At 44.0% G+C, this 24,544-nt stretch overlaps 1 protein-coding gene and 2 long non-coding RNA genes across 29 annotated transcripts in view; 1 reads left to right on the top strand and 2 right to left on the bottom strand.

Annotated features, from left to right (window-relative positions):
• Nucleotides 1-1,025: 1,025 nt before the first annotated feature.
• LOC141950681 (uncharacterized) lies at nucleotides 1,026-7,404 on the bottom strand. Of its 10 annotated transcripts, none has more exons than XR_012631117.1 (9): nucleotides 6,926-7,404; nucleotides 6,211-6,490; nucleotides 5,894-5,984; nucleotides 5,124-5,319; nucleotides 4,376-4,700; nucleotides 4,185-4,279; nucleotides 2,256-2,422; nucleotides 1,724-2,168; nucleotides 1,026-1,638 (listed from the first exon to the last, which is right to left on the bottom strand). It is a non-coding gene; the product is annotated as an uncharacterized LOC141950681 (long non-coding RNA). The 10 variants fall into 10 exon arrangements; XR_012631112.1 differs by having other exon boundaries at nucleotides 7,055-7,404; XR_012631118.1 differs by having other exon boundaries at nucleotides 2,256-2,318; nucleotides 6,798-7,019.
• Nucleotides 7,405-7,634: 230 nt separating this feature from the next.
• Nucleotides 7,635-18,895, top strand: LOC141950682 (uncharacterized). Of its 5 annotated transcripts, XR_012631124.1 has the most exons (5): nucleotides 7,943-8,148; nucleotides 12,500-13,817; nucleotides 14,066-14,244; nucleotides 17,718-17,864; nucleotides 18,740-18,895. It is a non-coding gene; the product is annotated as an uncharacterized LOC141950682 (long non-coding RNA). The 5 variants fall into 5 exon arrangements; XR_012631123.1 differs by lacking the exon at nucleotides 7,943-8,148 and adding an exon at nucleotides 7,635-7,726 and having other exon boundaries at nucleotides 12,500-14,244; XR_012631125.1 differs by lacking the exon at nucleotides 7,943-8,148 and adding an exon at nucleotides 7,733-7,936 and having other exon boundaries at nucleotides 12,500-14,244.
• Nucleotides 8,603-24,544, bottom strand: part of UNKL (unk like zinc finger) — a 59,062-nt gene continuing 43,120 nt past the window's right edge. For 12 of the 14 annotated variants that reach the window (XM_074885839.1, XM_074885834.1, XM_074885838.1 and 9 more), the window contains 5 exons: nucleotides 20,716-20,808; nucleotides 17,661-17,891; nucleotides 16,803-17,005; nucleotides 15,720-15,974; nucleotides 8,603-12,627 (listed from right to left, as the gene is read on the bottom strand). In XM_074885839.1, the coding sequence (XP_074741940.1) occupies nucleotides 12,472-12,627; nucleotides 15,720-15,974; nucleotides 16,803-17,005; nucleotides 17,661-17,891; nucleotides 20,716-20,808 (938 nt within the window). In that variant the 3' untranslated portion in view covers nucleotides 8,603-12,471. Of the gene's footprint in view, nucleotides 12,628-14,027; nucleotides 14,104-15,719; nucleotides 15,975-16,802; nucleotides 17,006-17,660; nucleotides 17,892-20,715; nucleotides 20,809-24,544 lie in introns of those variants that run through there. The other 2 variants (XM_074885835.1, XM_074885837.1) reach the window with 2 other exon arrangements.

Below are 24,544 nucleotides of genomic sequence, written 5' to 3'. Positions count from 1 at the left end.
TAACCCGCAGCAGATCACTCACCTGGGACAACCCCAACAGATGATCCACTCTGGAGAACTGACCCTCACCGGATAATCCACACCAAAGAACCCCCAGCAATGCCCCTCAAACAGCCACCGTCTCACCCCAGATTTTCCCCAAATTTGGTCTGGGGTTTTTATTTGCTTTTCTGTAATACAAAAATTGGGGTTTTTGCTTTTCCAAAATACTCCATTTTGTTTTTTTTCAGCACTTCTCCACAACATCAAAATTGGTGATTTTTGGTTTTGTGCATGAAAATGGTGGGTTTTCTGCTCTCCAGCTGCACCAATCCAGGCAGGTTTGGCTTTCCCAGGAGCCCCAAATTGAAGGTTTTTTTCCCAAAAAACCTGTTTTTTTCCCCTCCCGTTGCAGACCCTGAATCAGGGTGCTTGGGGTATTTTTGTGCCGTGGCAGCGACACAGGGCTGGCCCCGTGGTCAGGGGGTTAACGGCCACCAGGCAAACCCGGCCCGGGGGGAACCTGTCAAGCATCAGAAGATGCTGACAACAACACACCTGAAAAACAAAAACCCCAAATCCTATTCCGGCATCTTGAAAAACTAACACAGAAGAAAGTTCCGTCAGAACAAGGGTCAGGATAGCAGTGGAGCTCGGGGAGGACTCTGCGTGAACAGGTCAGCTCCACATACAACACACCCTTGCAAGGCCGGAGCGATTTCAACTCCTCAAATCACCAGCAAGGCCGATCGATACGATCCCAAGCACATTCTGCCCATAAAAACAAACGCTCTTGCTGGTGTCGGAATGTCTCATCCCGTCCTTACAGCAGGGCTGCAGGGAGGGAACCCTGCGAGGCTGCAGGACAAGGTCGTACCGTCATCACAACCTACGGCTGACGGATCCGCTGCGACCGCTGCGGCCCTTGTGCTGCTGCTGCTGCTGCTGCTGCACATCCTGCTTGCTGGGTCAATAAAATCAGAAGTGAAGTGTAAAACTTTAAAGGGTAAAACAAAGAATAAAGAATAAAGCTCAGTCCTTCACTCTTTAGTGTAAAGGTGGGCATATGCTTATAGAAGCGTTTTTATTAGATGTGTAAGTATTTGATTTTCCTTTTGCATTCCCTGAACTCACCCAGCTGTGAGCTGATACCATTAGACTGTCTATCTCCAAAATACACACGTACAACTTGATGAGGGGGTTTGGTGTGTTCCATAATTAGCAGGGATGTCGGGTCAGCTGCACCGCCCAAGAGTATTACTGCCAAATACATCATCTCTGAAGATCCACTCTGATGGAGAGTTCATAAAATGAAACTTCCTTGAGAAAGGTTTCCATTTTGTAAAGTCTCTTTCTAGCTGAAGTCAAGATTAGACACCGTAGGGCAGCGGTCCCTGATCCCTCAACTCAGCTTTCAGAGGGCCGGGGGTCTGAATCCATCCTCAACAAAAACCACATCAGCTAACCGGGACATTCCTGCAGCTCCCAGGTTCCTCTTCATCATCTGCAAAAAAAACCAACTGTGCCAGCAGTCAGCATCACGTCAGCTGACACACCTCTGCCACAACACCCTCCACCTCAACAGCCATGAGGCTTTCCGCTCAGCTGCTCTGTGCAGAGTCCAGTGTCGGACGCTGTGGCCAGCGAGGCCCGTGGCACCTACGATACCAAAGGACACAGAGCTACCACTGTGCTTGCGAGAAATCACCAGCCCCGTGCTCCTCCTCTCTACTACCCAGCTCACCTCAAACGCTCATCCGATTCCAAAGGGAGCCTGCCCGGCACCTGCAAAACCAAAGAGAAATGCTTCATCGAGCTGCCACGTGATTCTCTGCACGAAAACCCTGACCCAGCCGACAACCGCCTCGCTGTCCTGGACTGCTCAGCGGCACGCGGCTTCGCCCCTCCCAGCCTACATGTGGCACCTGCAAAAACCAAAGCGAGAGGCACAAGCTGAACCTGCAGCCTGCCCCCACCGACTGCCATCTCCTGCCCTGTTACCTTGGCCGCTCACCCACCCTGCCTCTGACATTTACCGGTCGCCACGTCGAGGCCTGGGTACCACCTGTTAGACACAGACAACAGGAGATGCTTCTAGCTTCACCAACAGTACGACACCTGAAAAATAACTCAGCCCACCCGTCTCACCTTGTCCGAGTCACCTCCGGTGCCGATATCCTGCTCTGCACCTTCAAAACAAAAAAAACCCCAAACTGATAAGTCAGTCATGTAGCAACCAGTCACGTCTTCTCCACCGACACCACACGCTGACCCACCTTCTTACAGTGCCCTGCTCGCTGCCTCTGTCACTCTTTGGTGCATATATTGTCCCTCTGGATCTGAAAAAAAATTTTAAGTAAGTCGCCTGGATGCTGAGTGATAGCTTAACAATTCCAGAGTTCTTGACTCCATGTAGGAACACCGTCTAGGGTCTCATTACAGCCTGCCATTAAAAAAACCACATAAAAACAAAACAGCATTAAGCCCTACACACACGAGCCTTAACACCTTTGAGATTCCATCTGTTCAACTACCACTCCTGCAGCCTCTCCCAGATAGCTCCGGTCATCCCCGTGACATCCTTGCCTGCTGCTGAGGGCTGCTTGCTCCGAGGGGGCTGTACGGGCTGTACCTAAACAGTCCAGGCAAATCAACATTAACTACAGACTCTTAGTGCTATTCTTCCCCTGACCAACATCGCTGTGCCCCCAGGCAGAGCAGTTCCAACCCACATACGTGTGCAGGCTGACATGTCAGAGAGTAAGAGAAGAGTGCTCTGAAGAGCGCCAAAAAACAAAATCCAAAGGGAGCTGAAGTGCCACAAGAGTGCGGTGGAGTACACAAAAGGACTCAGAAGACATTGTTATAGAGAGCAGAGGAGTTAGGAGGAGGCAGGGTGAGAAAAGAAGCCTTGCAGACACAGCGAGGGCCCTGGAGTCTCAGGAGGGCATCTGGGCAAACTACAGATGACTGAGAGAACAACCAAGCGGAGACACCCTCGATGGCAGAGAGAAAGAAAAAGGAGCACTGCACAGCAAAGAAAGGAGGGAGGCTCTGACAAAACAAGAGAGAAAGAGGAAAGGAGATCGAGTGCCTCAAGGGGCTGTGGAGATCGGGGGAGGTCTCAGCAGGCACTGAGATTGTGAGGAGAGGGATCATGGGGGCGGGGCTGATGGATAAACGAAGGCTGAGGGACAACCAGGAGGAACTCGGGTGATCACCTGAGCAGAGTACAGATGGTCTTGGGTGGCTGGGAACTAAACATGGGAATCCTGGCTAGCACAGAGGAACAAATGAGTTCGTTTGCGGCTCAAAGATGGCCCCACCTACAGTGCTACAGGATGGAACTGGACCACAAGGAAGGTCTTGGGAGGCATTGTGACTGGGAGGAGAACTGTCCCGAGGGAGCCAGAGAGACAGAAAAAGCATTGGGGACATGACAATTAAATCCCGAGGGGATCTGAACCAAGGAAACATGTCATCAGAGGGCCAGGGAACGAACAGAGGCACGGCTAGAGGGAAGAGAGGACAGACTAACTGGGCTGGGTCACAGATAGCAGGAACATTTGGGAAGTCCTCTGAAGGAATGAGATGGCTGCGAGGTCTGCTACAAAGCTAGAAGTCTGCTAGGGGCATGTGGTGGTTTAACCCCTGCCGGGGTCTGAGACCACGCGGCCGCTGCCCCTCCCCCACAAAGGGAGTGAAATACAAAGCCCCAAGACTGAAATAAGGAAAGGTTTAATACAACAGTGCAATAGCAACACAACAAATAACAACAATAACAATAACAGTAATAGTGATAGCAATGAACAGAGCAAAATAGCTACCAAATACAGCAGTTTGAAGCACGATGTACAAAACCACGAGTGCACCGCGCTCCGCGCCAGGAAAAAATGTGACCTGCCAGTATGTGACATCCGCATGGTATCTGAATAACCCGGCTAGAGCTCCCCCCCCACTGCTGGGGAAACTTAACCCTATCCTGGTTAAAGCAGGACAGGGCATCCTTGAAGGCATCGATAGGCATCATGACACCCTTAGAGAGGTCCTGATTGGGCCAAAGGCACCAAAGAAGGCTCAGGGACATGAGGAGGAAGTCTGGAGGGGATCTGAACAGTACAGATGTCGTCGGGAGGCAGGGACCACATGGAGACATCCTAGATGGCAGAGAGGATGATTAAGGGTGCTCTGAGGTACAAACACACCTGAGGATGGGTTTCTGAGGGCATGAGAGAGAATCCAAGTCCGCTACAGAGCTAAAACAGGGCTGTGGTACACAGAGAAGGTCTCAGGAGGCATCCTAGGTGGCATAAAGAAGAAAAAGAATGCTCTTTTTTGGGAACAGAGATCTTAGGAGAGGTGCTATTGCGACAAAACAAGTCCAGAGGAGACTTACAGGGCTAAAAGTGTGCTGCAGGGATCATCCAAGACCTCGGGAGGCATCGTGACAGCAGCAGAGGAGGACAGCCAAAAGAATGCTCGAGGACATGATGAAGAAGTCCGGAGGGGATTTGAGGAAACTACAGGTGTCCTCAGGGGACCAGGTAGGTATCCTAGCTAGCACAGAGGACAACATGAGCGTTCTGGAGATGAAAGGTGGCATCAGGAAAGGGTCTCAGGGAGGAAGGAGGGTGCAGAGTGCGCCACGGTGCCAAAAGAGGGCTGCGGGGCACAAGATTGGCCTCAGTAGGCGTGATGACAGCAGGAGCAGGGTGCTGAGACTGAAAGAGAGACAGAGGGCAGCTCTGGGATACGGTGCAAAAGTCAAGGCGTTCCAGCAACATACAGATGTCCTCAGGGGATGAGCGACTGAATGGACACATCCAAGACAGCCGTGAAGACTGTGAGAGAGCTCTGGGGCACAGACAAAGCCTGAGGAAGGGGTCTGTCTGAGTAAGAGAGACACCGAACCCCCAGCTAGACCTTTTTTTTAAACACAATTTTAAAAAAACATTTACTATCTCAACATTAAATACAACCTGAAATGAAAAAAACTTCACACACACAAGGTTAGACACATTCAGAAACTGACGCTCATTCAACAGCCACTCGATCCACCCCTCACTCCAAACATCCGTTCCACTGCCCACCTGCCACAGTGGCAAATCACCCCCATTCTAAACCCACCCCTGGAAGTACCTCACCGTGCGCCTCGACAGCGTCACTGCTCCACACGCCCCCACGGCGTCAGCCTTCCTAACCGGGAGCCAAGGAAGATGTTTCGCAACGGGCCCCGCTCCCGCTCCTCCTTCGCTTGCGTTTGTACGCTCCGGCAAACCTCACTCGAGGATTTGCTGTGGGGATCCAGATGGCCCTGTGTCACCTGCAGAACACAAAGCCCTGCAAAGCAAGGCGTAGTCAAAACCGACAGCGAGTGCTGCAGTGCAATACACAACCAGAACAACTGACGTGGGAGGAGCCGGGCTTTAAGGCCGAGGCCCACAAGGACACAGGGGGTGAAGTGCTGTAGGGGAGGGACCTCTATGGAAACAGAACTCTGAAGAGCAGAGCTGTCATTCTGGCCCAGATCTCCTCCGCAAAGGCAACCCTCCAGAAACATCTGTGATGCAAAAGATGCTGTAAGCTCCACTCACGAGACGGGGAGTGCTCCACGGGCTCTTTTCCAAAGCAGCAAGGCATCTGAGACCCCATGGACACCTACCAAGGTGCATGCCTTGTGCAGAGAGCCCACAGGGCACCACAGAGACGTGGGGAAGGCACCGCATACAAGACAGTACACAGACACCACAAATGACACGAGGACACAGACACAGGCCAGAACATGCACATCCTGTGGGACAGACCCTGCTCTCTTCCCCCAGACTTAAGGAAGCCTAAATAGCCCTCTCCACAGCCCTAACGTTAGAGCCTCTGCTGGCCCCACCCTACCCACGGCTTTTGCCCCTTGACTTACCTTTCAGAGAGCACGCTCCAGAATCCATCCTCACCAGGAGCACATCATCTCACTGGGATACTCCCGCATTCACCAGGTTCCTCTCCATCACCTGCAAGACAGAGCGCCGCCCGTCACCGACACGCCAGCCAGCACTGACCTCTACCACAACAGCACCCTCCCGGGAAGTGCCGTGCTGCCCCCAAAAAGCAGGTGTTGCAGACAGCATCTCCCGTGGAAGCCAGAAAACCAGAGAGATAAAGCATCCGTCGTACTCAGAAGCAATCACTCGCTCTGTGGCTCCTGCCCTGCTGCTCCTCTCGCTCCCACCAACTCACCTCAAATCCTGTGCTCTTTGAGGAGCCTCCGCTGTCAAGCCAAGGGGTGCTGCAGCCAGTCAACAGCCCGGCTGAGCGCAGCTCCTGCTCCTCACAGCCGCAAAGAATCATGGCTCTGGCTAATGCCAGCTCCAGACAGCGGACACCCCGTCTCGTTCCAGCTCCTGCTGGCTACAGGTCTGGCTCGGTGACGCTTCAGCTCTGCACTGAAACTCCGCTTGATTTCAGCTCTTTTCCTCACAGGCTCTAGCTACCGGCAACAGCCTGGGCTTTGACAAGGCTGTAAATCAATCACGGTCAGAGCTTGAGTATTAGGAGTAAACATCCGCCTTGTACATTCTCTAAGCATTCATTACTTTGTATTATTAATCAGGTCATCATTATTCTAAGCAGCGTACAAAGAATTGCTGAACTCGAGGGCACGTAGGGTCTGAAAAGCGTGTTTCACCCCAGAGACCACCTCAGACGTGGAGCTTGGCCTGGTGCACGCCGGCCTCCCAAGCTTCGGGGTCCCATGCCACCCCAACCCCCACCCCCTCCTTTCCCCCGCAGCCCCCAGGGCCCTCCCACACCCCTCCACCTCTCACCTGCCTGCAAAACCAGCCAAACTGCATTCTGCTTTTGGCCCCCAAACCAGCCGCCTTAGTGCCTGTTTCTGAGCCCAAAAACCTGCCTGCTGAGCCTCTTCTCAAGTCCCAAAAATGCACGACTTGACCTCTGTTTCTGAGCCCAAAGCCACACAACTCCGTCTGTTTCTGAGCCCCTCAATCAGCCACACGCGTCTGTTCTCAAGCCCCAGGAAGGCAAAACGTTGCCTCCATTTCTGGCCCACAGCACAGCTCACCCCGTCTGCTCTCTGACTCCCTCCGCAGTCCCCACGGGCGATGCCGGGGGGGGGGGGGGAAGAAATGCAGCCACCACCCCCCAGCCCTGCACGGCCACCGCGCATGCGCACTGCCGGGGCACGGGCACACCGGTCCTCGGGGAGCCGCGGGCAGCCCGCGGGAAACCGCACGAACCCGCCCCAAAGCCGCCCCTCGCTCTGCGCCGCGGGGCCGCGCCGGTAGCGAGGACTGTGCCGTGCCGCGCGCGCCCGGGAGCGACGCAGCTGCCGGGCAGCCGAGTGCGCGAAAACTACAGCTCCCGCCGTGCCCCGAGGAGCCAACATGGCCGACCGGAAGCCCCGCTCACGTGACTACAGCGCCCGCCCGTCGCCCACGTACCCGGAAGCCCGGCCCCGCGCGGCTCCGGGAAGCGCCGCCGCCGCCCGGCCCCGACCCGGAGCGGCTTCTGCCGCCGGTCCCGCCGCACCGCGCGGCCCCCCCCCCGCGTTGCGGCTTTCCCCGGCAGCCGCCAGGCGACCGACCGCGCGGCCCCGCTCCCCTTCTCTCTGCTGCTCCCCCGGCTTGCACCGGCTCCTCCTCCAGCACCGCCCCGGACAGGGAGGGGCCGCTGCCCGCAGCCTCACTGCCCGCCCCGGGGGCTCCCCCCCCCCCCCCCCCGCGGTAACTATAGCGTGAGTGCAAGGCTTTAAGGTGTGTGGAAAGGCAACTGGAACACACAAGGCTTGTGTGTCCCTACAGCTTCGTCACCAGTCTACTTGGGAATGAGTCATCATGCGAGACTCTGTGTGGTGTGTGCAACTGTCTCCCTTCTTCCTTGCTGGGATTGTTCCCACCACTCTATCCCCACCTTCATTACTGAATTTCTCATGGAAGGACAGCATGTAAGCCAAGACTTTTTAGTAACTTACTTAAATTAATGTGCCTTGCTGGATGTGCGTAGGCTGCTGGGGGAAAAAAAATCTGAAAAAGTCGTAGGCATTACCAGAACCGGTGTGGACAACAGCACAGGAAAACCCTCGGTGAATCCGCATCCTCAGTACTGTATGCTGTCACATTCTGCATCTTACGAAGGACAAAGTTTTGAGTTGGAAAGGTAAAAAGCTACCGTCTTGTCTAAGCTGAGCCTAAATAGACTGCAGTTTCTAACATCTCTAACATTGGAGGGTATGAAAGGCATGGACTGCAGCAAGAGGCGAGACTTAGCCGCTCCTCCTAAAATAGCATCTCCTGTCACCACTGTTAGGGACAGAATACTGGTATAGACTTACGATGACAGGTCCAGCCCAGTAGGACGTATGTTCTTAGGACGTGGTACAGAGAAGAAAGGAAAAGTGATTATGTTTTAATTACTCTGACAGCCTCTGTCTTGCAGACCATTGTGCTGAATCAGTTTCTTTGTATCATAGTTAGACATCTTTCTCCACTGAAACTGTAAATGCTGATCCCAGTGGTTTCAACCCTGAAATGATTAGGAATGCCATAATTAGATTGCAGAGGAAAACATACCTGTATGTTTTTGAGTCTCTAAACACAGTATAGCTCAGAAATAAAGATCAAAATTTTATTTCCATGTTGGTAATAAAAATAATTCCATGACTTCTGTAAACCATTGCATAAACGCTATAGTGTAGAAAAGTTTTAACAAGTGTTAACAATTTAAACAGTTCACTACAAGTAAATGAGTATGCATTATAAATAATATGTTTTGTATTAAGAACAATTTCATTCACAAAATCATTTCTGTCTGTACACTCAAAACATTAACAGATTCCATAAATTAATATGAGTAAAAATTCTGTATTTATTTAGGGTCTGATGATGACCACAGTTACACAAGCATAGTGTGACAGTAATAATATTACTACCTATATTTAATACTAGGATACTCTGAATGGCAATATAGAACAAAACAAGTATGTCTCATAATCTGCTATTCAAAGAAGACTAATAATAAGCCTATAACATGCAGCTTGGGATCTATCTGCAATTAGCGTACTTCCGGTTAAATTACAGCTCCTAACTGTAAAACCCTGAGAAATCAGAATTTTAATCTATTATTCCCAGGCTAAAATAACTTTGACAACGTAGTGGCATTCACATTAAAAATTATATTCTTACATAAATTAACACAGAACTTTGTCAAGTAACAAAATGAATCTTGAAAATCTATTTAGTTTGCTTTTATGTATTTTGTGACTTCAGCAAATTAGCAAATTACTGTACTTTAGTCTCACTAAAATATAACTTTAATGTATCCAGTTTCTAGATAGTGTATATAGTACAAGGATAAACGCTTACAACGGTCAGGTTTCACTTCTGACTTCTTCCGAATAGTTGTCTCTAGTTAACTGCATACATTTTATTATCCTCCATTTTAAAGTACAGGTGTAAAAGTACATATTTATTTGTATTTGCAGTTGACTTGCTTTAATAGAGAAAACTTTGCTTGTAATTCCTCACAAAAAGAATTTTGTGAAGAACAACCGCATTATTTTCATATGATTGCTCTGTATGATGATGTATGGTTCAAGTGATTACCTAAGGATTCATCTATAGTTATAGCAAGCTGCCCAAAAATTTCAAACATAGGTACGTTTCTTTGGTATGTTTCTTCCTTCTCCACATGGCTTGCTGATAGTTTTTAAATGTGTCTGTAATTCAGCACCAAAGAAACTTACAGGGAACACCTGCAAAATTTTCAGTACTGATATTACTATAGGACACACATCATTATTTTCAAGATTCATCATTGTAAAACACAGAACATACAACTTCAAAAAGCAACAGACTAAACATATTAGTTCATTTCCTCTAAAATGCAGCACATACAAACTATGAATGTCAAAGTGATGATTCACACTGCAATTGCTGTTTACATTCCTTTGTTGGTGTCACAAGATTAGGAAAATCGCCTGTTACTACCAAAAAAAAGGGGACCAAAAAATAGCCCTAGGACATAGTCAAATGCACTAGAACACACATGAAGAACTATAAACTTTGACAAGACAGCACAAAAACCATGCTTCCGTATCTTGTGGGTAACAAATGTCACATAGCTGCATATGGGCAGCACAATGTGGCCTAAATTGGTTTATTCTAAAATACCAAAGCAAAAATTTTCACTAAGATACTTCTAAATGTTTCTGTGAGAACAATGGTTGCAGAATGCTGTTCCACACTAGGTAAATACAGTAAACTGGTGCCCAAAATAACTGCTTGTTTGAAAAATATGTAACATAATTTCAACCTATAATTACACATTCTTAGATTTGCTCACTGGTAAAAAAACCCAACCCTTACATAACTAAGTTTGCTTTAGTCTAAAATGCTGTTAAGGTTCAAAAAGCAGTCTTTATCATAGACTGCACAGATGCAAAAGATACACTTAATACCTCCAGACAAACTTGGTGATCCAAGTTCCTTTTTTTAAAAGTCTAAATCTGGCTACACTTTTAAAACAGCAATATCTTACGTTAGGACAGAAAAGTGTGTTTGAAAATGCAAATACTATCCAATTTTACACTTTTCTCAGTACAAACATTTTGGAGAAACTGTGTTAAAGTGAAGAAAATCACATTATTAAACCCAGCTTTGGTCTTTAAAGTGATCTTCGGACAAAATTTTGAAACAGAAACAAGTAGAAATGTATTTAATATTTTATCCTATTTCACCCTTCCCAAAAGGTCTCCAATGTTCCTGCAGATCAATGTGTCTTAGGAAAGCAGCAACAAATCTGTACATTTAGTTCTCACAGGAAACTTGTAATGATTTTTTGCTAACTCAAGCCTTTCTACATGGAACACTAAAAAGGAGATAGTGATTTCAGTACTATTGGCTTGGGCCCTTTATTTAATGCTGACAAAGTTCTAAAAGCTCTATTTTGACAATAATAGTTTTAGTATATATCTTGTTTTTTGTTTTAGCATGACTGAACTTTAAATAGATTAACTCTTTGCTGCTTGTGTAAACTCACTTTTTGTACCAAATACAGTAATACGGAGATATAAATCATGTAACACAGTAGTAGGTCATTTCAATCTAAGTTGTACTAGCGTCACACCTGAATTTAACAGAAAAAGGAGTAATGCAGGCAATTATTCCATGTAAGAAAAGTAAAAATATGCAGTGTTAACATGCAGTAATTAATTAACTTCTCCTCCTGAATTGCGTGTTCCTGGCTACCAGGATGAAGTACGGGTATTACCACCTTTTAAAAGAATCACCGTGTCAAAGTGCCACTGCCTGATTACGTACTTAAATATGAAGTTTCTTTCAAACATGCATTACTTCATTACTGAAAAAAGTGTATTTTTAAATATTTATAAAAGCAAGAGACATATTCTAGTTACTGTCAAATTGTTCAATACAAAATTAAACAATAGAAATTATTTGCAAAATTCTTTTTTTATGTCTTCTGCCATTTTATAGGATATTGGGCATAGGCACTTGGTAGTATTAAATATATCATATCTGCTCCCGATGAGTACCACACAGGTTAGGAGATGTACAAAAACTTTAAGACTACAAACCTTCAAACTGAGGGAAACAGGCAAATGCACAGTTGTTTACTAAAATTGATCTGTTTCACAAAATTGAAAACATATCTTTGAATATGAAAGCATACGTGCCTCACTGTTTTTGTCTCTGCTGGTACATTTATAAATCCTACAGTATGCAGTTAACTTATAAATTGTAAAAAAACTAGATAAGTTGTCATTTCTATTTAATCATACTGTGATTTAACAGTAAACCCATGTAAAATATTTTAAATTCACAGTACACATGTAACACATCATATTATTGCATATTAAAAAATAAACATAAGACCTAGAAAGCAGCTTGAAGCAATTTACAACATATCTTCTAACAAAACACAATAATTAAAAAGTGCTTTTATATTAATCAGAGTTTTTCAAACATCCAAGTAAACATAGTGTTAGACCGATTTCAAAACACTGGCTCTGGTGTTCTGCACACAACAGACGTGGCAAAGGAACCATTTGTACTGTTGAGTGTGTAGTTACTGTATCTATGTATCCATCTTCTGTTAATAACAGATATATAAACTATTCATTCAGGCATTATGGTAAGATTTATACAAAGTGATTACAGTGCAAATGAACCTAAGTAGCTTGTGCACTAGGAATGTAAATGGAAATCAGAAAAGGCTGCGATGGGATTAGGGGGGGGATTAAAGAACCTCAAGACTATAGAACCTCATCAAATGACCGAAGCCAATATGTAAAGGTGAGCAAGCCTTATTTTCTTTCTTAAAGCAACTAAGTTTCTCACATCAGAATGGAAATCAGTCTAGCACTATTAAATGGATTAATTATGAGTGATATAATTCTTATACAAAATACAAAGACATAAAATTATTTAATCATGAATATGATACGAGTACTATGCCTGTATGTTACCACAGATTTTTTTTTTTCTTGCAGCAGGGACATTCTTCTTGTGCAGCTGCACAATGATCACAAAGGACATAATGTTGACATGGATTCAGGATAATGCTACGATCGCCTTCCTGACATATGATACACTTCTTTGACTGAAGCTGAAAAATCACCTGTGAAAAGATTATTGCACTCAGTAAGAATGATTCCGAAGTATACAGTTGCGTTCTAGCAGCTTTACACTTAGCTGTCCCGAATAAACTTCTAATTTAACAACAAAAATGACAGTGTTTTTCTACGACAAATAGCTGAATGGAGGGTCCTAAGATCAGAGCACGTGCAACCTTTAAAGTAGCAGCTGGAGGAGCACAGGTGCTTTTAGAAAGGAAAATATCTAGGATTGAACCTCTGGACTGAAATTTTCCTGCATAATTGGGATGAGTGATGTAAACAAGCAAAAACAAAAAAAAGAGGAAACAAGCCTTTTTCGTTGTCATATACTCCCTCATTTTGCTGTTTCAAACCACTGTTACATTTTCCCGTGCCATGGGAGATGGTCACGTTAGGACAAAATGGAAGCATACCAAATGTGCAGTACTTTGAATAAAGCTACTGATAGAGACTTCAGGGAGGATGTTACAATTGCAAATAAACGTCTCCATGCGATAAGACATTATCAACCCTATTAAGGAACAAGACTTGAAAAGCATCTAGAAGCTGTGCTAATTTTTGAAGAGCAAGACATGGTTCAGACTAAGAGATGAAGCCAGAATGCTATGTGTGGCTGTGAGAGGCGACTTGTAAAAACAGGTCCTGAAAGAAACTGGCCTGCGAGAAACAAAGACTGAGAAAAACAGCCTGAGAAAGAGATAAAGGATAGTGGGGGGAGTGGAGGCCCTCCGAGCTGAAGAACGTCTCAAACACTCGCAAGGAATGAAACCATAGTTCCAGGGTGGATGGTGTGGAGGTTGAAGCTGATAAAGCTGCCCGAATAACATAGGATGCAGCTGGAGGGGGGAGCCCTGAGTAGACAGGACAGTTCTGCTCTGGTACACCTCGTCAAGTTTCAAGGGCCATCTGTCCAGCTTCATTACCCACGAAATGGGTATTTAAGTTAACACCCCTGAATATGCTAACAAAGATTAACAAGATCATGCTAATTACATCATCCCATGAAACACTTTACCCCTCTCCATACATGCGATACATAGGTATGTGGGTCAACCTAAGTGACGGACCCAAGGAAAGTGTATATAAATTGAGGGGGGGACAAGGACTGGGGGGGCGGAGAGTGCAGTGAAGCGAAGAAGACAGATGCCTCCTTGAACCCTCGCTGGCAGGATCGACACAGGAACCCAGACCGGTGATCTCTATTTCTCTATTCTCTCTATCTCCCTCCTTTCCTTTTTCCCCTCTTCCTTCACTACCATTAAGTAATGCAAGGCATACGGTATTGCTTGCCACAACTCATTATATACTTAGCCAATTATCGTACCCAGTTAATACATTGTGGGAAGTAAATAAATGGCTGGCCTTTGAGACTTGTCTCACCGTTGTCCACTCCGTTGGGGATTTACAAATCTAAGTCACTTGTCTCCCTCGTCTGAGCAGGTTGGGCCATTGGCACTGCCTAAGACAGCAACCTTCTCCTGGAAGGAAGAGCTAGGTGAGAAGAGGTCACAGTGGTAAAGGAAACCTGAGAAGCTGAGGAGCTGGAAAAGGTGGTAACGGTTCTGATCGCTCCAGCCTGGCCGAAATGACTTCCGTTTCACCATGTAGTAACTTTTTTGGTAAGAGATCCCAAGAGTCTTTTGCTTCTCTTTAAAATCCCTTAGGAGAAAAACAATACCAGCCCCCAATCCAAACCAGAATCCTGTAAACTTGATAACAGGCGCCTGGTAAATAGCAAGTCCCCTCCTCACCCACCTACTTTATTGACAAGGACTTAAATTATGTTTTAAACTCTTCTAAAGAGAGCCTGGCTTTTTTTTCCAAGGCTGTAGTTCACAGTGATACAGATGGCACTGGACAGGAGGTGCACTGAGACAGAGAAGACACTACTGGACTCAAACTGGTACTAGAGTATGGCAGACTGTCCCAGTAGTGAAGGGAAATCGGGTTTTTTTGTCTGCACAGTCCTGTCACAGTCAAAACAAAACAGTAAGAATTGGTGTCATATGTGGTGTCACTGCCCTTTGAGACTGCAGGGGAGAAAGCAATGTGAAACCAAGTTGTGCCCAGCAAGGTTTGAAGTATGGTGCCTGGAGCAGTGTATGGTCATTATTACCTTCCTTGATGTGCTCAGAGGAGTGGCACCTGATATTCCCAGCTTTGAGAGCCCTGAGAAATGCTCTCAATCTGGCAGCAAAAGAGCATCCTAAATTTTGGCAGAAACTGAGTCTGGATTTGAGAGAAGGTGAAATACAGCAATATGCCACTAAGGTGATCAAGGGACTGAAGCATCTTGACATACAAGGAGAGGCTGAAAAAGCTGTGGTTGTTTAGCCTTGAGAAGAAATGGCATCTTACTGGTGTGTATAAATACTTGATGGGAGGGAGTAAAACAGATAGGGACAAAATCTTCTAGGTGGTATCCAGTGAAAGAAGAGGCAACGGGCACAAATTAAAATAACAGACAATTCCACATAGACACAAGATAAAACTTTTCTTACTGTGATCATGATCAAACACTGGAAAAGGCTGCCCACAGAGATAGTGGACTCTCCATCCTTGGTGATACTCAAAACACTACCAGGCAAGGCCCTGAGCAACCTCCTCGAGTTGACCCTGCTTTGAGCAGGGGGTTGAACTGGATGATCTCCAGAGGTCTTTTCTAATGTCAATGATTCTATGCTCCAAGTCCGTACTGGGCTCTCTGACTACACAAACTCCTAGCAGAGAACCTCACCACCTACCTTCTAAACAAGTGAAAAGCATGTAACTATATAATTTATTTAGGGCAACTGTTTTTATTTATTTAGGTAGTGCCCAAAATGTTGGGGGTAAAAGCTAGCTTTAAATATTTTTTTAATCACCCCAACAATTCTTGTGAATCACTTGTAATTTGTTCTGATAGCTGATCAAAAACTTAGAAGAATCCATTAGGTTGAGAAATCTGGACCATCCTCTATTCCAGAAAAGAAAGACTTAACGCTGAGAGCAATGTTGCTCTTTAAAATGAAACCTGGCATAAATATGTCATTGAAGGTTACTGAGCTGCCACTTGCAGTTTATCAAAAATAGTTACACAGATGAAGAAACTCACCTCATCTATTGTTTCTAAATCTACGTGCAGCTGATTTTGTAAGGAACGAAGCTTTGGCAAGGATATCTTTTCTATATCTCCATAGTTTTTCATATAAGGTAATGTAGTAGATAGACAAGCAGCTAATTGTGCCTTCAGCTTTTTAAATTTGTTTTCCACTTCCTCCTTCTTCTGAAAAGCGAGTTGTTTGTCTGCATCTGCGACGTTAGCACGTTCTTTTGCTTCTTGAGCCTGTTTCTGCCATGCATCACATGCCTGGGAGAAAGAGATTTCCAGAATATAAAAAATAAAACTTTTTAAGTTGACAACAGAAGAGCAAATTCAAAAGCCTTCAAAGATGCAGTTAACCTCTAATTTTAGACATAACAATGCATCTACTGTGAATTTAACGCTTCTCCCTACCTACCCTACCTTCTAATTATCAACTCTTCTTGTTTTGTCTTAATGTAATTTTTAGGTATGTCATGGTTACTTGTCTGTAAACAGCCAGAAGCCTTTTTAGAGCTCTATAAATGGAACACATTTTAAATGTTAAATTCATAATTTAATGTCAAGAGGGATCAAAAGCTACCAAAATTTAGTACAGCTACTTAGCTACTCCTCATTACAGAGAGAACAACATGAGGGGAAGGAAAGGACTACAGAAAATGCAGTAGACTGGTGGTTACCAACAACCTCAGTTTGACTGCTGAGATGGCTAGATACTGTCCAGGTACACTGTACAACCACAGCTGCTGGCAAGCTTCTACTTTTTTTGCGTGCTAATCATCTGAAAGAGGTATGGGAGGGAATGTATGTTTTTAGTTACTCAAACATCAAGATACATTGCTGTTCAGCCCTGTTGTGAATATGTGTAAGTGTCCCTGTCTAGAGAGGCAGAACAATCTTCAGAAAATTAATTGCCCTTTAAAAAGCTCAGTTTCCTTTATGCTGCTAGCCCATTTTGAGGATGGAAAAAACATTCCTTTGACATACTGTAATAAAGCTCTGGGTCCAAGTATAAGAAGGTATGTAAAAATTTAAAGCAGTAGGAGCTGCTTGCTTGTTAAAAACCCCCCCCAAACTTAGCATAAATTAGCATACCTGTTTTACTTGTTGCCAAGATTCTTCCCATTGTTTTAGTTTTCTCTTGGCATCATCAAGTTCCTGTCTAACTCGAGTTAGTTCATTCCCACTGGTGTTTGAATTTATTGAGGGGGTAGTGCCACTGCTTAGTACTGGAGATGGACTAGGAGAGAAACTCCCAGTTACAAAGTCCCAAATGCTACCTGTAACACCATTTAAACCTGTAAAACAAAGGCAGAAAAAATAATCATTCTGCACACACTGCTGCAAAATGTTTCATATGCAGAACAAAACAGATGTGCCACATACGCAAAATTTATACATTTATCTGCAAGACTCATAACATTGTTTCACTACCTTCAGAAATATGACAGTCTGGAAAACGTTGACAGTATTTAGAGCAATTCAGACTTACCACATTGGTTTTTTCTTGCCATAAAAGACACTACAGTCCACACAAGGAGAAGGAAGAGTGGGAATTCATGTATATACAAAAAGCTTTGCTCCTAGCAGCTCATACATCATTTTAATTCTTCCTCTTTTTCTGTTTTTGATTTTGCTTTAGGAAAATGCTGTGGCTAAAATGCATTCATGTTGCTTGTATGCCAACTGCTATATTTTACCCCTTTCAAATGCTTCTGTAAATACCTCCTCTTCCAAGAATTCTTTTTTTCCCTTCACTAGGTACAGAAGTTCGCTCCTTGAACTTTCTCCCACATACCACATAACTCCATTATCAGTAGTGTTATCAAATACAATAGCTAGGCTTTGTTGTCCAGGTTAAATCATAAGCAACATGCAAACCCTTGAACTGAACATTTCTTACCTGCCATTGAGTTCCTTCTTACAATACACAAAGTGCAGCCTTCAACTTACCTAAAGAGTTGTGAGAAGAGGCTGAGGTGCCTAACATACTATGTTCTGTCTTCAAAGGCTGAGGCTGCTGGTGGTGAGGAGCCGTAGTGGATGAAACAAAAGACTGAGACAGCGATTGTGAAAGAGAACTGAGTGGAGAGGTTGAAAGGGATGATGATGAATGTAAAGATGAGGAACGAACAAGAGAACCTGGAATATTGACAGGTGCTGAACTTCCCAATAATCTTTGACCTATGTATGCATTAGGGGGGTAAAAAAAAAAACAAAACAACATTTGTTCCAAAGCAGGTACACAGGTCTCTGCAAGTATTTTTCTGAAAAATGTATCAAATGTAAATTAAAGTCTATATTCAAATAGCTTCCATTAAAAAAGAAAGCTTCATTTATCTTCTATTACAAAAATATTTTTTAAATTGAACACTTGAAAGTAGTTTTCCAAGTGCCTGAAAACAGAATTTGTAGCTTTATACAGCAGTTGCTTTATCTGCAGCTTCAAAGAAAGAGAAAACACTTTTCAGATCAAGTTGACTTAATCATTTTTATAGCCAAATACTAACACAAGTGGAGAAATTGACTGAAACTTAAAGGAATAAGAAAAATTTGGGGTTTATTTTAATATATAAACTGGAGTTAAGCAAGACTACGTATTTCAAAAATCATACACAGCATAATAATCAGACATAGCTCAATTTTCTTTCTTCTACATACTTTTGTTTAGTAGATTTTAAATGTCAAAGGTACTTAACTCTCTATGAAAACTGGGTTCGAAACAAAGTAAAAACTAATAATTTAGTCAAACAAATGCATTGTTCATAATTTCCCCAAATAATGGTAATAATAAAAAATAGGTATTAAAAAAAAGGATGTTCCATCATGCAATTACTTAAATAAACATGCATAGATGCAGTGTTTCCTGGTCAGGAAACGGTTCAATATTTACTGTGAAGATTTTATTGATCAATATGTTTGAATAGCAACTAAAAATGACATCACTTTTTCTTTTAAAAAAATATAGCAGTCAAATGATTATACTTAAAGCAAGGATTGTGATTCTAGTTTTCTGGTTTTGCTTAAAACAGGTGAATACATGTCATCAGAGAAAACATAATTCCTTTTAGAAGTATTTCACAACAAAAAGACAGGGATGCTCATTATAAGCTGCATTGCCATGATGTCTTAAAATGTATGTTGAAATACTCAGCAAATACTGCCAAGGTCAGCCTCACGACCAACCATATGAGGAAGATACAGGACAGATATATAACCACAGACGTACATAATATACCAGACAATAAATGTACACCACTCCCCCCAAGAGCAGAAAGGAAGCAACAAAGTAAAGGGAGTTTTAATCAAAAAATCTCGCCAAGTAAGAATTCTCTTAAAAATCAAGAGACAAAGTAAAGCCCCCAGACAAAAAGTGTATGAAATAGTAGCAGAAGAACCATCTCTTCTCTGGTTCTTAAAGTGGTCTTCAAATACAGTCGAGTTTTGCAAATACAATCTGCTTGCATGTCTTCTGTTTATGGGGTAAGGTTTTGGTAGAGGGGGGGTGGGCTGCGAGGGGGTCCAGGAAGGGCCGGGGCTGCCCCATGCCAGACACAGCCGTTCCAGCCGGCTCCAAGGCTCCAACGGACCCACCACCTGACACAGCCGTGCCCCTCAGCCACGTGAGTGGTGCCCCTGGGAGAACATAATTAAGAAAGGGCAAAAAAATGCCACACAGGTAGAGGAGGAGGGAACAAAAGGTGTGAGAAACAGCCCTGTGAACACCAAGGTCAGGAAAGAAGGAAGGGGAGGAGGTGCTCCAGTTGCTGGAGCAGAGATTTCCCTGGAGCAGAGACTTCCCTGCAGCCCATGGAAGGTTTGGAGGAATGTCCCTGCACCCTGTGGAAAAGACGAGGGTACAAGCAGGAATTTCCTTGCAGCCTGTGGAGAGGACCAGGTCAGAGCAGGTGGATACTGCCTGTAGGAACCGCAGCCCATGCTGGCGCAGGTTCTCCTGACAGGAACTGCGACCCGTGGAGAGGACCCATGCTGGAACAGGGGAAAGTGTGAGGAGGAAGAAGCAGCGGAGAGGAACTGTTATGAACTGACCACTATCCCCCATTCCGCATCCCCCTGTGCTGCTCAGGATGGGAAGGGAGAGATAGAAGAGTTGGGAATGAAGTCAAGCCTGGGGAAAAGGCAGGGACTTGTTTTAGTTTTTCTCTTTGTTTCTCATCATCCAACTGTATGTTAATTGGCAGTAAATTAATTTTCCCCAAATCAAGTCTGTTTTGCCAGTGACAGCAACTGGTAAGTGATCTCCCTGTCTTTATCTTGACCCACGAGCTGCTGCTTCTTATTTTCTCCCCCTGTCCTGTAGAGGAGGGGGAATGAGAGAGCAGCTGGATGGGTATCTGGCTACCCACTAAGGTCAACCTATTACACGGCATGAACTATCTTCCACATACAAATAAAATTGGTTACAGTATTTCCTTCCTGTTCCATACTTCATGGTACTTCCAATGAAGCATAATCATTACTGCAGCATACAACAAGGCTGTAAATGAAATACCAGTCAAACAAACTACAGCATCAGGAGAATTGTTGAGCCTGACATCCCTAGCAGAGAAATAAATTTGAAATTGCACACATTACCAGTTTCCTTCCAGGTCTGTATGAAGGGGAATATCATGAACAATAATGGAAAATGTTAATAGATAACATATAAACTGTTCTGGTGAAAGAACAACTAGTTAGCATCATCACTGGACAGCATAATACCTTCCTGTAAATGCATGTAAATCCTTCCATCACCTATTACGCCCACAGGCCCAAGTCATTAAGCATGTTAAAAAAAGAACCAAAATGTTTTAACAGACTGATCCCTTGCAAAATACAGACAGGATGATAGCTGTGCAATCCCTTTACACCACAAAGTTAAATAGCTGGCACAAAACTGAGGACTTTTCTTCAAAGTCTTTGCTGTCTGTTAACTCTTTTGATGAGTAGAAATGTGAGAAAGAAAGGTATTTTAAATGAGCATAATTTTACAAATTGGACCTCTTACTTGCTAATCCAAGGTCACTGCCTTCTTGATCTTCTAATTCTCTATCTATGGATGTGACGTTCACATCATTAAAGTGCAAATCTAAAGCAGAACCTGTTAAACAAAACATTGTATCAATGAATTATCCTTGCATTATCCATAAAACTACCATGATGGCTGAAATGAGGAAATTTTATTTGACTATTTTTGTTAGTGCTTCCATCATAGAACTCTTTTGCATACTACAGAGACACAGTGAAGGATATCCTCTGTATTTTCTAAAAGGGAAAACTTTCCTGTATAAGCTATTACAGGTCTTTAAGCTGGTGAGATGAACGGAGGATAATAGGTAGCTATCTATCTGGATTTTCTATAAATCTGTGTCACCTGTTGTGCTTAGGTGTATGCCAACAGAAGAAGTGGAAAAATAAAATCTGGATACCTATGTAAATACATTTTTTATTATTATTGAATAAAACCAGGCATTATACCCGAGGAAAGGCACTGTAAATGCCCCTTACAACAGTTAGCCCTTGGGGTAACTGAGTTACATATCGAGGCATTCAAATGAAAATGTGTAATATTTTAAAATAAAATAAAAATCAAACCCCAATATTTCATTTAGTCTCAACAGTTAGACTGCCTTTTATTTTAAAGCTTATGTCAGTCTAAAATTTCTCTGGGCAATGTCTTGAAAAAATTCTCATCAGTATACTTCTTATGAGGCCCACTGTTTATAAAGCATTAGAAGACAGGTATTTTTCCCCTTGTTCCTCTTCTTTTCTACACAGAAAGGGGTGAATTAAGGAATTTATCCCTCTGTACCTATACTTTAACTAATGTTGAACAACTGCACAGTCAGGATGACAGGAGAGAAGTCTGTAAATACTGATTTCACACGTAGGAAAGTGACTATACCAGTCACTGTGGTCAGTGATAGTGATCACCTTTGTAAAGAATTTTTAGATTTTATGTTGAAAATCGTTATTAAAAACTGGCACAAAGCCTAAATGAGTTGAAAAGGAACAAACAGAAATAAAAAACACACTGGCTTGTGTAAAAGTTTCCAGAAGATCCAAAAGAGATCTCTTAATCCCATTGTAATTAGACTGATTCCTCTCTCGTAGCCTAGTCCTAAACATTAGGCACTGTAAACTGCAGAAAATCTTTGGCAGAATTACTAGATGGTTGTAAAAATGCTAAGAATCAAAACTTGAAAGGACCATTTGGATCATTAATACAAGATCAGTACAGTGTTATTATGTATAGGCATTTTCTAATGTTGACTAGGCTATCTAACAGACTCCACAATCTTGGAGCTCCAGGTAATACATAAAGGGAGTTACTGACCTAGAAGCCGGATCCATAGAACAGTGCTCAGCAGGAAGTTGCCTAAGCAGTCCAGAACAAAATACCAGCCAAGAGATGACATTCACATAATACACAATGACGCTCACGACAAAGATACCTGAGAGTTAACATAGCTCTTTGTGAAGTTACTAGCATGAGTCTCAAAAGCAACTGTACTGGGTCTGGCTCAGCCAGAATTGGTTTTCCCCTGTAGCAGCCCTCATGGTGCTGTGTTTTATGTTGGGAGCTGGCAGGGTGTTGATAGCACACTGGTGTTGTGGCTACTGCTGAGTGGTGCTTACACAGCACCAAGGCTCTTTCCGACATCTTCCCCCCACAGTGGGACGGGGTGGGCAAGATCTTGGGAGGGGACACAACCAGGACAGCTGACCCGAACTGACCAAAGGGATATTCCATACCATATGACGTCTGCTCAAGTATAAAGCTGGGAAAAAGGAGGAAGCAGGCGGCGTCACCCTTGCTCCTCCGAGGGAACCGCTACGTGTACTGGAGCCCTGCTTCCCGACAAGGCCCAACATCGCCTGTTAATGGGAAGTAGACAATAAATCTGTTTTCTTTTTTTTTTGCTTCTGCGTGTGGACCTTTGCTTCACTTTGCTCATATTAAAACTTTTGTTTTACCCACAGGGGTTGGTTTTTTTTCCCTTATTTTCTTTCCCCTCTTTCCCCTGTTGAGAAAAAAAGGGGAAGGGGAGGGAAGTGATAGAGCGACTTGGTGGGTACCTGGCATTTAGCCAAGGTCAAACCACCACAGCAACACAACTTCATTAGTATGGCATTGTGCCCAAACAATCATCCTTATCTTTCAGCAGTACTGACAAAGCAGCTTGGTGTCCAACAGTCAGAGGGAGGAAGATCTTAAGGGATATGTCCTAGCTTTTCAAAGTTTTCCAGCAATAACCTTCTCCTGGAGACAGGTGCCTAAGCCAGTCCTTCTATACAATACAGTAAGGAAGGGAGAGATGGCCTCCTTTAATTTGATGACTCAAGGCTTAGAGTGGCCACAAGTGCTCTGTGAATGCCAGATTAAAAATCCCTCTTCCATACCGGGTTTTGATCCCCATTGCTGCACTGTGCCTTCCCTACCTTTGCCTTTTATATAGGGAAAGGCCTTTCATCTGCAACACTGCAGCCTGCCTGTCTCGCCCTTTCATCCAACTGCTCTGGTAGTGCCTTCCAGAGTCTCTGGGGAAATATGTCTCCTTTCTTGTTCTCCTGCTCACCATCTTGTTAATGCTTGCCATCTGGGACCTGCCAACTCCCAGAGCATTGCTATGTCAGGTTCTCAGGGGAAGTGACTGCCACTGGTGTGAGAATCACACTTCCTTTCTCCTCTTCTCCTACTCCTGATTGTAGCTTTTGATTTACATTAGAGGGACCCAATAATATCTTTGGACACAGCTCAACAACCAATTAGTGCACAACACCATCCACTCACCAAAGTGTGCTCTGATTAACACTAAAAACATCAGAAGAAGGAAGAGCCCATAAGGAGTTTGGGACAGTCTGGATGAAAAACTATAGTTAATACAGTTAATATGGGAAAAGTATTCTGTGGGAGAGAACCAGCCGCTGCACTGGAGAGGATGCCCAAGAGAGGATGCTCATCTGCCCTGCTTGTCACTTCTTTTCCCACCCAGCCGCTGGAACGGTTTTCTCTTTCTCTTCTACCTCTCTTTTCTTATGTTTCTATATTTCTCTGGAAATAATTTTCACCATTATGTGCCATCAGCTATGCAACCCACTAATAAATCTTCACGCATGTGAACCTGTCTCAACATCCTTTGTGCAAAAATGCCATACACCTGTGAGAGCAATCCTTTCATCACTATGCTGCAGGATATTTTGGGAGAGATCCCTCTCACACTCACCAAGTGAAGGTGTTCCACCTTCTTTCAAAAAATTAAAAATTCTCTCAATCATAAAAAGAGAGGCTTTAAAATCCCATCATTAGCAGTGTCATTATCTTTAAACACGGAAACAAACTGTTTTTTTCAAGCTCTTGCAATTCCCCACATCACCCAGATGTTACTAATATTTGAAGTTATTTGCAGTGTCTGGCTCAATATGTTGCTATGCAAGTATGACAAGCAGGAACAAAACACAACGAGGCTGACATAGATCATGCTGCTCAAATAGTAGATCAAATCTAAGCCTGCACCCTTCCTAAATTACTAACCTGTCATGTTCTCCTCGTGTGAGGCCTTAACTCATTCTGCCACACTTGTCCTCCCCTACCACAACAAGGACTGACATGTCTCCCTAGTGTCTATTATCTAGATTTTCAAAGCTTAATTTCTGATACCTTCCGGCTCTCTCAGATTCCACCTCACACGTTGGAAAGTCAGTGGAGTGCAGGGAGACTACAGACAACATCTTAAGAGCACAACATATATGGGAAGCAAATGGAGAGACACCAATTTTCCTTGAATGGCAAGTCTCCCAGACAGGGAGAATTCCCATGTTTGAGCATCCAACAG

The sequence above is a fragment of the Strix uralensis genome, chromosome 16 (genome assembly GCF_047716275.1).
Source record: "Strix uralensis isolate ZFMK-TIS-50842 chromosome 16, bStrUra1, whole genome shotgun sequence".
Lineage (NCBI taxonomy): Eukaryota > Metazoa > Chordata > Aves > Strigiformes > Strigidae > Strix > Strix uralensis.
This window is presented reverse-complemented; position numbering and strand designations above follow the sequence as displayed.